General features: G+C 34.3%; 1 protein-coding gene across 1 annotated transcript in view; it reads left to right on the forward strand.

Annotated features, from left to right (window-relative positions):
• Positions 1 to 390: 390 nt before the first annotated feature.
• The window catches only part of LOC118197886 (uncharacterized), a 265,749-nt gene continuing 251,982 nt past the window's right edge, over positions 391 to 14,157 (forward strand). The window contains exon 1 of the mRNA XM_085824920.1: positions 391 to 873. Coding sequence (XP_085681046.1) covers positions 821 to 873 — 53 coding nt within the window. The 5' untranslated portion in view covers positions 391 to 820. The remainder of the gene's footprint in view (positions 874 to 14,157) is intronic.

A 14,157-nucleotide genomic window follows, 5' to 3' on the forward strand; every position in this document is an offset into this window, starting at 1 on the left:
TTCTGTCATCATCGTAACGCGAAACAAGCATTGAATAATACATCCGCTTTGCATGGTAAAATCGGAAAACGATTAGTTTCAGTCATCGAAAAAGATACTAATATAGATCTTTCGTAACAAATGAGCTTTCGTAAAGCGAGGGTTAATAACAACAAGAAAACTAATTAAAGATTAAGCCTGCAAAAATATTCGTTTGCCGTAACTATTACGCAAGAACTTTGAGTAAGAAGTTTTTTATCCCATGAAACAGCGATTTGCAATAAGAGCATGAACCCTTTCAGAGCCCGCAGCTGACCTCTACGCATGCGCGTCGTATCCGATAGTCCGTGGCGTGAAGCATGGTACACACACACCGCCCGATTCTTCTTCAGTTGTTGGTTCGAATTCCGATGTGATGGGTAGCAGACGATATCTTCGGTCGTCTTTCGGCGCTGTATAACTTTCTTTTGGAATCTCTGAATTCTTTCAAATTATCAAAGGCGTGTTTTTGTTAATACACTCACTTTCGTTTCTTTTTGAATAATATTTCATTTAGAAAAATTGTTATTTTAATAATTTAAGTGTTCGAAAAAAATTATTTTCTGTGCTTTTCAAGGAAAAAAAGTACAAGAATTTTATTGAAAGGATGTTTGTGGAAAGATTCGTTAAAAAGATATTCTCGAAAAAAAGAAACCAAACATGAAGACTGTAGAACTTTCAATGACGGATGTACTGCTAGTTTGATTTTCGGGGGGAAATATGTAGAATTTTGCAAACAGAAAAAAAAGAAAGTGTGTTATGTTGTGATAATTCATTGACGACTGCTCTGAATTGGATTAATATGGAATCTCGTTGGAGCTTGAGAAGAATATTCCGATCTTCTTACAATAATCGGTAAGACATCACTATAATTTCCAATGTTTTGCTTGTATTAAAATTCATATTTTTACATTAGAAACATCTATAACAATTTTGAATTCTCAACCAGGGAAGGAATTTCCCCCGGGGGGGATTTCATTGTTAAAGGGGGGAATGCGGTCAGCCGTTTATTTAGCTGTTAAAAAAACTTTTTTTATTCATGTTTGGGTATTTATAAACATTTTGTACATATTTTCTTGTTTAATTTATAAAACACATTGAAATATAATCTAAATTTAAATAAATGCATATGTATTTCTTGATGTAATGTTTTGAAAGGAGTGAGAGCGAATGATGAAAGGGATGCTTGAGTCGGAAAAGTTGAGAAGCACTGATTTGTAGCCTAATCCAATGATTTTCAAATTGTGCGATTTGTAGAACTCATAAAAAGTGTGAGTTTTCGGATTCTGTTCGGAAGAAGAGGAAGGAGACTGTTTCGGAGATGTTGTTCTCTGTTTTCGGAGAAGCTGTACGATCCTTTAGAAAAATTAATTACTAAATAAGTAATACTGGGAACTGCATGCAGGTTTTGTGGAAAGTAAAAAGAAAATAATTATTTCATTACAATTTTATACTTGAAAATGGACATAGGTAACAAAAAGAGAAATAACAAAAAATTTGTTTAGGTAACAGCAGCAATAGAAGTTCTTAAATGAGAATTAAGAATGTTATTAATTTAATTAAGAATGTCAGATTTCCACATCGTACTGAAAAATTGTTCTGAATTTCGATTTTAACTTACGGTACCATGAGGGAAGTTGTGTGGGAATCTAGGGCTTCGCAGAACACAGTTCGAAAAATCTTTGATCTATTCTATTTTTACATCATGCTGTGCTACATTGCATTAAGCTATTATAGCATTAATCATCTGCGCTACCTGAAAATGGGCTAATTATGAGGACTGTTGCCATTCCACGAACCCTAAGATATTTTAATTTATTTTTCAAACTATAATCGCATTGCGACAGACTGAGGAGATTCTTAATAATTTTATAACTAGCATATTAGTGTCATTAATAGGGCCTGATTCACGTACGGGAAAAGAGACACATGCACTAAGCCCCATAGAGGCGAACTTATAATGGTTGAGTAAGTCTAACTATAAAGGTCCTTGAATCATTAATTATTTTTGTTAATTGTAAACTTATATTGCCTTAAAAGGGCTCAAAGGGAAAGCCTTAAAAAGGTTAAGCGACGTGGGCCCACTACTTCATAAACTAAATTTTCCGCTTTCAGAAGCACTTGTAAATCCTTTTTTAAAATATAAAATGTTATGTACTATTTCTAATGTGATGAATTTTAAGTTACATACGCAAGGTATAAAATTAAAACCAGGAAGAAAATTTGAAACGCGTATTTTAATTTCTTAAAAAATCATACATTACGCCTTCATTTTACATTCTTGTTGGTGAAGCCTGGATGAGACAAAGAACTGAAAATTTTATTTTTACCTTTTATTCATACACTTGATAATTAAACTAACAAAAATTTTGCATAAGTTTGATTTAATCCCTTTAACTTAATTAATTAAGGTTTATAATAGAGTTCTTTGATTTCTTCTCTTTCTTCCCAGATGATTCGATTCGAGAGTAACGTAAAACAAATTGTTGTAAAATGTTCAATCTTATATTTTAAATAATGCATAATAAATTACAATATAATAAACAATAATTTTTCAGATTATATAATTACATCCAAAGGGGCATTTTTTACATTTACATATACGTACACGTTTCTAGAGCATTTGGGCTAATGTTCCTTTGGGTTAAAAACATTTAAAAACAGTCTATCTTTAGAATTTCCGATAGACAGTCTATCGCGTCGGAGAAAAAATGTTTTCTTTCTCGTACAGTGTTGCCATTGCTCTCTTTAAAATCGTTGTGTTTTTTATCAAAAATTTATTAAAGATTTACGAAATTTGAAATGCCCTATAAAATATTTAAAAATATCATACCTTTTGAATTTCCGATAGACAGTCTCGCGCGCTGAAGATAAAAATGTTTATGTTTTTTCCCGTACAGTGTTGCCATTTCTCGTTTTGAAATCATTGAGAATTTTTGCTGTATTGGTTTTTAACTCGAATATTTAAAGATTTGCTGTATGATTGCAAATAATCCTAGCTTACTCTCACTACGTATATTTTGCATTTCTGCACAGAATTGATTTGTTTTATTTACCTAAACTTTTATTGTTTTCTGTAAAACATAAATTACAAATAGTTCTAAAATTCTGAGGTTTGAAAGGGAACTCGCGAAGTTATTCAACGTATAATGTAATTCTTCCGTATAAGTCAAGGTTTCTTCAAGCTCGCGTTTTTTAAATTCATGCATCTTGTAAGTTCTGCGGTTTGGATTGATTTCATAAAGCCAAAATCCAAAAATATATTTTCACTTTTAATTTAACTGAGGTTAAATTATTCATTCGGCCTTTTTGGAATTTTTACATATCCAAAAGGGAAAATGCCAAACCAAAACGTTATTCATTTATGTTCTTAGAACTAATTGTCACTTTCAGAGGTCGTTACCATAAAGGGTTGGTACTCAGGAGCGAGTTAAATGTATTTGAAAAAACAGAATGAAATACTTGCAACTAAATCTGGTTGCCAAAATTTCATGTCATTGTCGTAATAATTATATAAAAAATAAGAATTTATAATCAATTTTTCCTGTAAACTGTGAGGCTTTCCGATGCGATATTAAAGTCCATCATCGGCAAAAACATTTTCTTTCCCGCCATTTTAGCCTTATATAATAAAATCCAATTGGAAATGCAGTAAGATGATATTAATTTATAACCTCACTTTAAAAATATAAAACAGAATTTTTGTTAAATAGTAAGGTTTGTTAAAATGTTTAAGAACTTCAGGAATGAAGGAAAAAAAACTTTGCCCCTGTCGCGTGTTACGCCACAACTATTCGTTGTTTCAGTGCCTATAACAAAGATTACTTAAACCTTGGGCCTTTTCATTTAATCATAGCATGAAAAGCATAGTTAAATCTGTTTAACTTTTCCCGCCACGTTACTTCACTTAAATTCAAACTTTAAAAAGGAAACCTCTGGCCGTCCAATAGAACAAGCTGTACAGATAATAATAAATATTTTTAACGCGTCATGTGCTGCCAAATTTACGTGTTTTGGTTGTTTATTATGATGAAGCTGAAAGGTCACTAGGGTGCAAAAAGAGAAACATATTTACGTTGTTTAGGTCTCGTACTATCGCTTCTGACTTACGATGGATGTTTTCTTCTAATCATTTCGAAACGTTACTGAAAAAAAGAAAGCTGTTATCTAAGAGAACATTCATGGAGTTAGTTAATGACTGAGCGAAAGCAGTTGTAACTCGCGATGTTTAAGCAACATTTTTTATCACACTGTCATAACATCCTTGCAAATCTGTAAAAATTCTAAGGGATTAGATTTTTTTATTTTTTAATTTAAAACTTTGGAAATTAAATGCTTGTAATATTATAGGCAATAAATATAATTTCATACAATATAACGTAAAATGTTATATGGTATTTTCTCCCTCCTTTCTGCATGCTTTCGTGGTGTAACGGTAGCACACTCGGCGCGCATTTAGAGAGGTCCAGGTTCGAGTCTCGGCGAGGATATTGCTCCTTTTTCACGTCTTCTGCTTAAAATAAACTAATGTCTCTACTGTGGCGCCCGAACTAAAAGATGGTGGATGATGATTATTCACCACCAGGCTTTGCAACTGGGTCCCCTAATTCCCAGTCATCCTTTAAAGGGAGAGTATATAAGGTATTTTCTCCCTCCTTTCCTTCTTTCTACATGTCCCCGTGGTGTAACTTTAGCATATTCGGCGCGTATTCGAGAGGTCCAGGTTCGCGTTCCGGCGAGGGCACCGCAGATTTTTCAGATCTCCTGCTTCAAAAATAACTAATGACTCTACGATGTACTATGAATAATTCTTATATAGGCAAATGTTGCAGATGTTAAGTATTTTAAATGGTAAATATGTAGTGGAAAATGATATGATCATGATTATTCTGCTGTTGCCTATGGCAATAAACTGGCGCCCCCGAAGGAATTTGTTTTTGTTATCTGTGTATACATTTAAATCATGCTTTTGTTGCAAGTTGCAAAAATTTCAAAATTTTAATTCTTTGAAGTCCGATTTTGCATTATTTACATTACCATTAAAACCTAACATAAGTAATTCACCCAAAAAAAAATCTATAAATAGAGCTAATTAGTTTATAATGCAATATAAATCTTATTCTAAGATATGAAGGTACACATCTGTCTAACGTTAATTCGTACTTGTTAAAAGATTCATATTCTCATTTACGGATTTTTACAGTAATAAAGATCGCATTATTTTTAATACATTTATATGTGAACAGTAGACATTTTTTACAGACTCGAAAATTAATCCATTCTGAGCTTTTTCACTGTAATGCAGATAAATCAGCAATTTTATACGACAGCAAATACCACAAAGATTAAGTCTTAACGAAACCTAATAGCGCTTCATCGAGAATATGCTTATTTCGTTTAACTTTTCTGAAGAGTGAAAGCCTGGTATCCGAGAACAATAACTGAAAAATAGTGCACCTTCTAGTCCCTACATGAAACTGATGAGGATCGAATTCTTCAATATGCTTCTTCTGAGAAGCCAGAAAATAGCAGTATACACGCTTCAGTTTGGTAACAATGGAAAACTGCACCATCTGGGTTTACTTCAGACATTGCCAACATAGATAGCCGCCTAGGGTGCCGATTTTCAGAGGCTGCCACTTTTGATTTTTGTCGCAAACGGCACCTAAATAATGAAAACCTCAATAGTAGAGTTAATGATGTGTTTAATTTATTCTGGGTCTCAACGGTACTGATCTTTCGAGACTAATTTAGCCGCCATCCTTGTCATCATCCGACAGAGCTGAAGTCTGACTTGGCCGGTATAATTAATTGTTCAGCGTCCAACTTACAAAACGTTTCGTGTACAGTCAAGCATAAAAATATGCTAACCACAAATTCCGAAAACAAATTACGCATTTTTGGTTTAAAAAAATCCTTCTTAGCATAAAAACCAACTATAAATTCAAGCCGGATTTGAAACTACTACATACGAGGAAATAACGTGTTGGTCCTCGAGACGCCTGTTAATGGCGTCCAGTCATGAAGTTGCAGCTAGATAGCGGTTTGTATTGTTCTATGCAAGTCTTTGCACTGTTCTATGCAAACTCTATGCAAGTCTGCCACTGTTCGGAAGGACAGAAACCGTCATAAGGATGAAGATGGCTGCATTCTTTTGCAGATTGTAGAGTCATTAGGATGTTTTTAGGGGCAGAAAAGAGGAAAAATAGCAAACGCCTTTGCCGGGAATCGAACCACGGACCTCTGGAATACCGGCCCAGCGTGCAGAACCATTACACTACGAAGGACGCTAGGAAAGTGGGAGAAATACCTTATAAGATGAGCTTCTAACCTATAAAAACTTCTTACAGATTCGGGCACATTTATGCTGGGACATCGTTACGCAAGTATAATTTTCATTTCCTTTGCTCATGGCAGAAGCAAATGGCAAATCACACTTGCATAGCGGTGTGATACGTATATATCAAGGATGCATTTTACAACTTAGAAATTCATCTTCATAAAGGGTGTGGACCCCTTATATCGAGGCACACTTGCACAGATGCTTCCGCATGTCTGTCTTAGCGGCCAACTTGCACAAAGATGCTGGCACTTTTATGACAGTATACCATTAAGAAGAGATACCTTGGTTAGTGATTAAAAGCGGTCGTAGGAGAAAGATGACTGTATTAATTACATGAATGATGGAAGGAAACTGTCAAAAATTCAACCTTTGGTGATTTTTAGCTAGATTATAACTGTGCATGCATTATTGCTGAAAAAAATGTATCGCTACTTAGAAAAAGGACGTAGATGAAAACTTGCGCAGTTAAAAAATTGTGATTTTTTTAGTTATGTATGAAAAATAATATGAAATAGTTATTAGTATTTATTATATGTAAGAGTTTGGACACACAGGCTGTCTTCAATTGTTGTGACTTTATCACTTGTGTGACAGGAAACATCAGAAATAGACCACGAATTTTTATCACGGGGAGAAGCGTAAGAAAACATCTGCCGTTCCCATGAGCCTTGTACATTTTTTAGGTGATAGTACAACTTTTGTCGCATTTTCGAAGAAGAATCACCTTTGGGACAAGTTATACTCCTTTCCTGTATCACTAAATCTCTCAAAAGGATTTTCGGTTCACCGTTATATTAAAAGCCCCCTTACCGCAAAAATGTTATATGTTTACAAATATTCAAGTGTTTTCCGTTATTTGAGCTCGGGCCCACCGATAGGTATCCAGCAGTGCTAACCACTATACCGATCAGCCTTAGCGCATAGTTTTATATTTTATTATTTTCAATAATGGTATAAGGTATTTTCTTTCTCCTTCTACCATGCCTTCATGGTGTAACGGTAGCACACTCAGCGCGTATTCGAGAGGTCCTGGTTTGAGTCCCTGATCGGGTGCCAATGTGGAATCATTAGGATTTTTTGAAGCAAGAGACGTGGAAAATGTGCAGTGTCCTGACCGGGACTCGAACCTGGACCTCTCGAATATGCCCTGAGTGTGCTACCTTTATACCATGCTGGAAGGAGGGATTGCAAAATTTGGAAATTTAAAACACATTTTATCCAAACCTGCAGCTTTTTGAGAAGGCTGAGTATCATAGCAAGTGGTAATATGTTCTAATATTTATATTTTTCATAATAATAATGTTCTGCATCTCCTCGCACAATAAAAAATATTACATCGCCTTTAGTATTTTGTTTTTTGAGTTAATAAGGTTTTGGCCCCAAAACAACTATCTCTTTCATTCAAAATTCAGAATTCACTTTGATCAAATTCAGAATATTTGCTTTCTATCATCTAAATATTAAATACCTTAATCATTTATCTTCGCAGAGCGTTTCGGTAAACATATATGCATGGTGACTAAATGAAGACCTTTTGCAGGCAATATATTAAACGACACAAATCCATGTATAAAATACCAAAGACATTTTGACATTAAAAATCTAGGAAATCTCTCTTTCTCGTGGCGGTTTAGGGAAATTGGAGCTTATTAAATGGCTTTCAGATTTACTAGTCATATGCGCTAATTGAGTTAAACTGAGACAGCTAATTTCCTCGTCTTTTCATAAAACAGTGAGCGTGAAAAGGAAGACAAAACAAAAGTAAAAATGACTCTTAAAATTCTTTAAAAATGCACGACACTTTCAAATCATAATTTGTATGCTTATTATGTGATGAATTTATACTCAATTTATTAAGGGGACAGCTTTTAAACTTGCTGACTATGTTGATTGATTAGATAACAACTATAAAATGTCTTCCATTAGTCATATCTAACTATAGGCACAATCCCTGATTCTATCGTTAGTCAAGTTGTTTCAGTCGTTTAACAATATAATTATTCATTTGATAGGAATTACAGAAGATATTATCATATCAAACTACTGATTAAATGTTAATTAATGGAAATTATCAATTCGAATTACAGATGTTCTAGAGCGAGTGAAATGGTCTGCTATTGAATTATTTCAATCCAGCCGTCAAATGTCAAATTCTAGGTAATATGACTAAATATATGTTTCTTAGAGGCATTTTTGTAATTATAAAGCCTAATCATGTACATCGGTTGTTCAGTTTGACCAGTATAATGGAAATTCAAATATCCGGATTCGTTGGAACCGGATAACTGAGTTTTTTCTGTAGGCTTTTTGATTATCTTGTATTAGAATAATTGGTGTTTTATTCTCTTTTGTTCCCTTACCTTTACATACTGCTCTAGAAAATCCACTATTGTGCAGAATGCTAAAACAGAAAAATAAAACGTGTGATCTTGTGTAAACTGATTAGTAGGACTCAGAAAAGAATAATAACTTCAAGTTTAATGTTTTCTTCTACTTGATCTAACTCATTGGTCTTGTAATTCCTATATTAAAAGCTGGAAAAGAACCAAAGCTCTAGAGATTTAAATGTAATAATAAAGAAGAACATAGCGAAAAATTCAAAAGTTACAGCAATTAATAACGAGGAACCGAGACGGTGTAACGTGAGTTATATTTATAGTAGTTTCGAAGGCTAAATAGAACCTTTAATTTAATCAAATTATTCCCCTCTTGTTACCCGTGTTGTTAAGCATAAGCTATATTTACGCTATACCAGTGTTAATTATATGACAGTGTCGATGTTATGGGGTCTATCCAAAGTCGTCTATTCTACGTAGTGTTGGTCAAGTCTGTACAGCATTTACTTATGCTCGTGTCGACTTTACGCTTAATCGCTGTATCGTTGTTCATTCTAATAGTATTAGTCCTCCGATTGCGTCGATCTTACGCTACTCCGATCCATTTTTGATGTTCATTTTAGGCTGTATCAATCATCCTATGCAGCTGTCGATTCTACCCGGGTTTCGCTTTCGATTTAGTTGATTATGATAAAGCACAGGCTGTCTACCTAAGGGGAGGGTGCCTTAGAAGATGACTTTCTAAGGGATACTGACTAGTATACACGTTACACATGGAGAAAGCTACGAAAGACCCCATGCAGCCAGCTCATTCTACTGGTGTCCAACCCATGTCGGAACTACCAGGGTTCAGCGATTTTACCGCTCGATCGCTGGTGGGCTGATTATATTCAGTGTTAGCCTAATGGGTATTTCGATGCTACGCCGCGCTAATCTTCTGAGAGTCGATTCTAATATTGTTGGTCCTATTCTTGTACCGGGAATACGGGTATACGGATATCAAATTTGCACAGTTTGGGTCCTATATCTCTGTCGACCTTGTGGCTGTTCGTTTAACACAATATTATTCTTATGCCTTTGTCGATATTACGCTGTATTGAGCATGTACAGTGTAGAGTCTACTAAGTGTTGGGACTTGGCCTGTGTCGATCCTATAACAATGTTGATTTTAGATAGTGTTGCTTCAAGCCTGCATTGATCCTATGCGAATGGCGATTCTACACAATGTCGTTCCTGTGCCTGTGCCCATCTTACGCCTTATCGCTCTTTATTTTTTCTATATAGTGTTAGTCGTTTGAGTATGTCGATCTTACGCAGAGCTGATCCTATATGGATGTCTGTATTAGGCCCTATCAGTCCTATGTCACTGTCGATTTTACTGAATGTTGGCCTAATGGCTGTGTGGTTCCTATAGCAATATTGGTCTTGTGCCTTTATTTATCACACCCCGTGCCAATCCTACGCGATGTTGATTCATCTCGGTGTTGGTCCAATGCCTGTATCAATTCTAGATAGTGCTGGTCGCTTCCTGTATAAATCCTATGCGGGTAGCGATTCTATACAGTGTTGGTCCTACACTCGTGTTGATCTTATGACTATTTATTCTACACATTGTTCTTATACATTTGTTGATATTGCTTCGTGTCAGTCCTATGCCGTGTCGAGTCTACTCAGTTTTGGCCCTATGCCTGTGTCGATCTGTTCCGTGTCGGTTCAACAGTTCTATATAGTGTTGATCCTAAGCATGCATCCTATTGCATGTTGATTCTGTCTAATGTTGGTCGTATGCCTGGGTGAATTTTATGCGTACGTTGATTATAATCAGTATCGGTTCTATGCCAACCGTGTCAATCCTACATCAATGCTGATTCTGCATATTATTGGTCCTATGACTCGTTTATGTTTTTCGTTACTATGCTAGTATTGATTCTACGCAATATTGATCCCATGCTTTCTTTTATTTTACGTTTAGTCAATTCCATACGGTGTCGGTTCTTCTCAGTGTTGTTCCAATGCTTCTATCAATCCTGCACCGATGACGATTCTAGATAGTGTTGGTCCTTTGTGCATGTGGATCCTATATGGGTGCCTATTGTACATGGTTTTGGTTCCTACACCTTTATCCACTCTTGTCTGATATCGATTCCATACATTGTTGGTACCATGTCAGTGTAACTCTAGACAATATGTGAGGCCTATACCTATGAACAACGGTGGAGAAGTGTTGACCTTCATGTTAGACCAGTATAATCGACCATAGGCAATGATGATTCTGTGTTTATGACAAACCATGCTGTAATCATCTTACTTTAGTACATCATTATCTTTTATAGCATGTCGATAGTACGCCGATATACCGTGTCGACGCAGTGAATTTTACACGCAATGTTAATTCGTTTAGAGTTAATGATAAGAAATGCATGAAAAGAATGTAAACACCGAATTGGCTTCTGGGTAGTGCAACCAATTAAGTTACTGAAGAAGAACAAAACTTCTAAGTATTATATTAAATATTTCCAATGTTACTAAATTTATAATAATTCTCAAAATTTCACGTATTTAATACATTATAAAGTAACGCATTTGAAAAGTCTTCAAGAATTTAATTCAATGTTGTGTTCCCTTCAACAGCTGAAAATTACAGCTATAAATATTGCGCTAAAGAAATATGTCTTAAAATTTCAAAATTACTAGTGTGATTTCGTAAATTTCGAATTAGCATTGAAAATAAAGAGAAGTGTTTTTGCGAAGTTTTATTGAAATTTTATCCAGCGTATTCCATTTCGATTAGCAATCGAGTTTATAATAATAAAAACGGTGTCAAATATATGTGTTAAAATTGCTTGAAATATTCCTCCCAGAATAATGTGCCCTGTAAAATTTGAATATTTATTTTACAGTTCATTTTTACAAATTTCGTATAATTAATCGAATGAAATCGGCAAATGAGTTCTGATTCCCTTAGCGATAAGCATTTCAGCAGTTAAGATCAATTCATTGAGAAAGAAAACGGGGAATAAAACTTTTGACTAATCCTTGTTTATTTGGGCGGTGTATTTTCGCAGATAAATCTTTCTTTAAACTCTTTATTTTTTTTATTGCCAGCAGTGGCTCCATTATTTTGTTCCTGCTGTTGTTTCATCCTGAAATCATTAATAATTTAAATCGCTTTTTAATGTCGTACCATTAAACTCTTCTTGTTGAAAAGAAATATTTGGATTTAAGCGAGGCATTCGAAATATATAAATGTGTGTGTTATAAATCCTTATTGTGAGCTGCAAGATTAACCAATAAAAAATGAGACATGTGTCTAGGACCCGTAATTGGGAGGGATTTGCCTTCAGAACAGAAAGATAGTAAATAATTAATAAACAAACAAATATAGTATATCAAAGAGAAAGAAAGTATGAAAAGATTCATATTTCAACGTCACAGCGGAAGATTTGGTAAGGTTTTTTATGCACTTGCTGAGCATCGTAGGTTACATTCTATCCTTAGACTCACTTCTGCTAATATTCATTTTTTTCTTTTTTAGCTTTATGATTAAGTATCGCTGTCTTCGCAGTTACATCACATAAAATTCAATAGCAAAATCACAAAATATTTAAAAGCAGCATTTTCCGATAGAAAGTTGAAAAATATGGCGATAGTTTGCCATTCTTTTTAATATTCGCTATGTTATTTCTTTGTAAACTAGCTGCTTGAGCGTCCAACTGCCTAAAAGTGTTTTCACCAGAGAAAGGTAAAAGTCTATAATGATTTAGTGATTTCAGCTAGTGTCGTTTCGTAAAAATAATTAATATATCTAAGACACTTCATGATTTAAATGCATTTTTATTTTAAATCAATCATATTAAATATTATAAAAAATGTTTTTGAGAATTGCATTTATCGCTTTTCAGTCACTTGGTTTGCTACTCAGAAAGATTAAGTTTGGAAGTTAAATCTTACGATATACAGAATGGCAACACGCTGAAGCGTGAAGGTGATAAATATGCTATTTGATGCAGTAGCGGCAAATTCGCCTATCGAAAGATAAATATCTTATATTTTATCGAATGGCATCAGATTGGTGCGCTGCAGATAAAAGTGTTTTATTACAGTTTCTGACTTTCAAATCGCTTTGTTAAAAAGAAATTCTTTAAATTACACAAAATATGAAATAAATCAAAACCAAGTCCAAAATTTAAAATTCGCACTTTCGAATGCTCTTGTTCGTGTGGAGGGTAAATATACTATAAATCTGGTGGCTCTAAAGTGCCGTTGTTTTTCCACAGTGCAAGGATCATACATACATACATGCAGACACTTCGTTTTTTAATTTAATTTTTTTAATATTATATCGCCATAACATTTCGTGGCAGCAGTTTGTAAAGTGATACGAACATAAAATGGGTTTCGAATTTAATAGCACCTCTGATGCTAATAGTAAAATTTACGAAATATTTATAACAAATCTTTAATAGTACATAATATGAATGTTGTTGTTTTTAAATATTGCAAATAAATGTCATTATAGTAATTGATAGAAGCATTAAAAGCGGACTAAAGCTGCTTCGGTGCTACATGTTGTACTGATGTATAATCTGCGTGACATATGGGTGCGTGATAACTCCTTACATGCATTCAGTACATACATGCTCACTGATAATTTGTAATTACTGTTACTTTTTACAACAGTAAATAAAAAAGGTAATTTCTGTTACTACTGTAACACGTGAGCTGACACAATTTGTTTTAATGGCACGGAAGCAAAATTTGTGAAACCCGAACGATATGTACTAGTTTATAGAAAATCACAACGTTTCATTTCCTTTTCTATTGGTGGTTTCCCTCATGTGTAACATGTATATGAGCCAGTTTCCCTTAGAAAGTCCTCCACGAAGGCATCCCTTCCCTTAGGCAGATAGTCCTAGTGTGCTTTGCCATTATTAAATAAACCAAATCTTTTCTATTGCCGAAATACTGCTAATAATTTATTTAACTGTGTCCTGTAAATAATGTAACAAGCGAGATCTTACTCTATTTCAAACCCAATTTAAAATTATTTAAGAAACTCTACAGAAGACAAGAAAGGCTAAGCAGTATTTTCTATAGTTGTATTGTATAAGCAGTATTTTATATAGTTTTTTCTATAGTTGGTATGTTTATTATGGCAAAGCACACGAGGGTTATCTGCCTAAGGGGAGGGATGCCTTCGTGCAGGACTTGCTAAAGGAAATTAGCTCGTGTACACATTACACATGGGCAGTCGGGTTCTTTTTTCATTATTTTTCAACAGCGGAAAAACGCTGTTTCCATAGAGATGCATTCCGAAACGAAGCGATTATTTTTAAAGGAAAAATTCGCACCGTAGCGTATTTATTTCTGTGAAAAATACGAAAGGATATTAATCATATCTGTATCTTTAGATCTTTGAAAAAGATTTACACCTCTTTGTGAATTAATTAGCACAATTTA

The sequence above is a fragment of the Stegodyphus dumicola genome, chromosome 10 (assembly GCF_044657685.1).
Source record: "Stegodyphus dumicola isolate Sdum_Otavi_A_Nest chromosome 10, ASM4465768v1".
Classification (NCBI taxonomy): Eukaryota; Metazoa; Arthropoda; class Arachnida; order Araneae; family Eresidae; genus Stegodyphus; species Stegodyphus dumicola.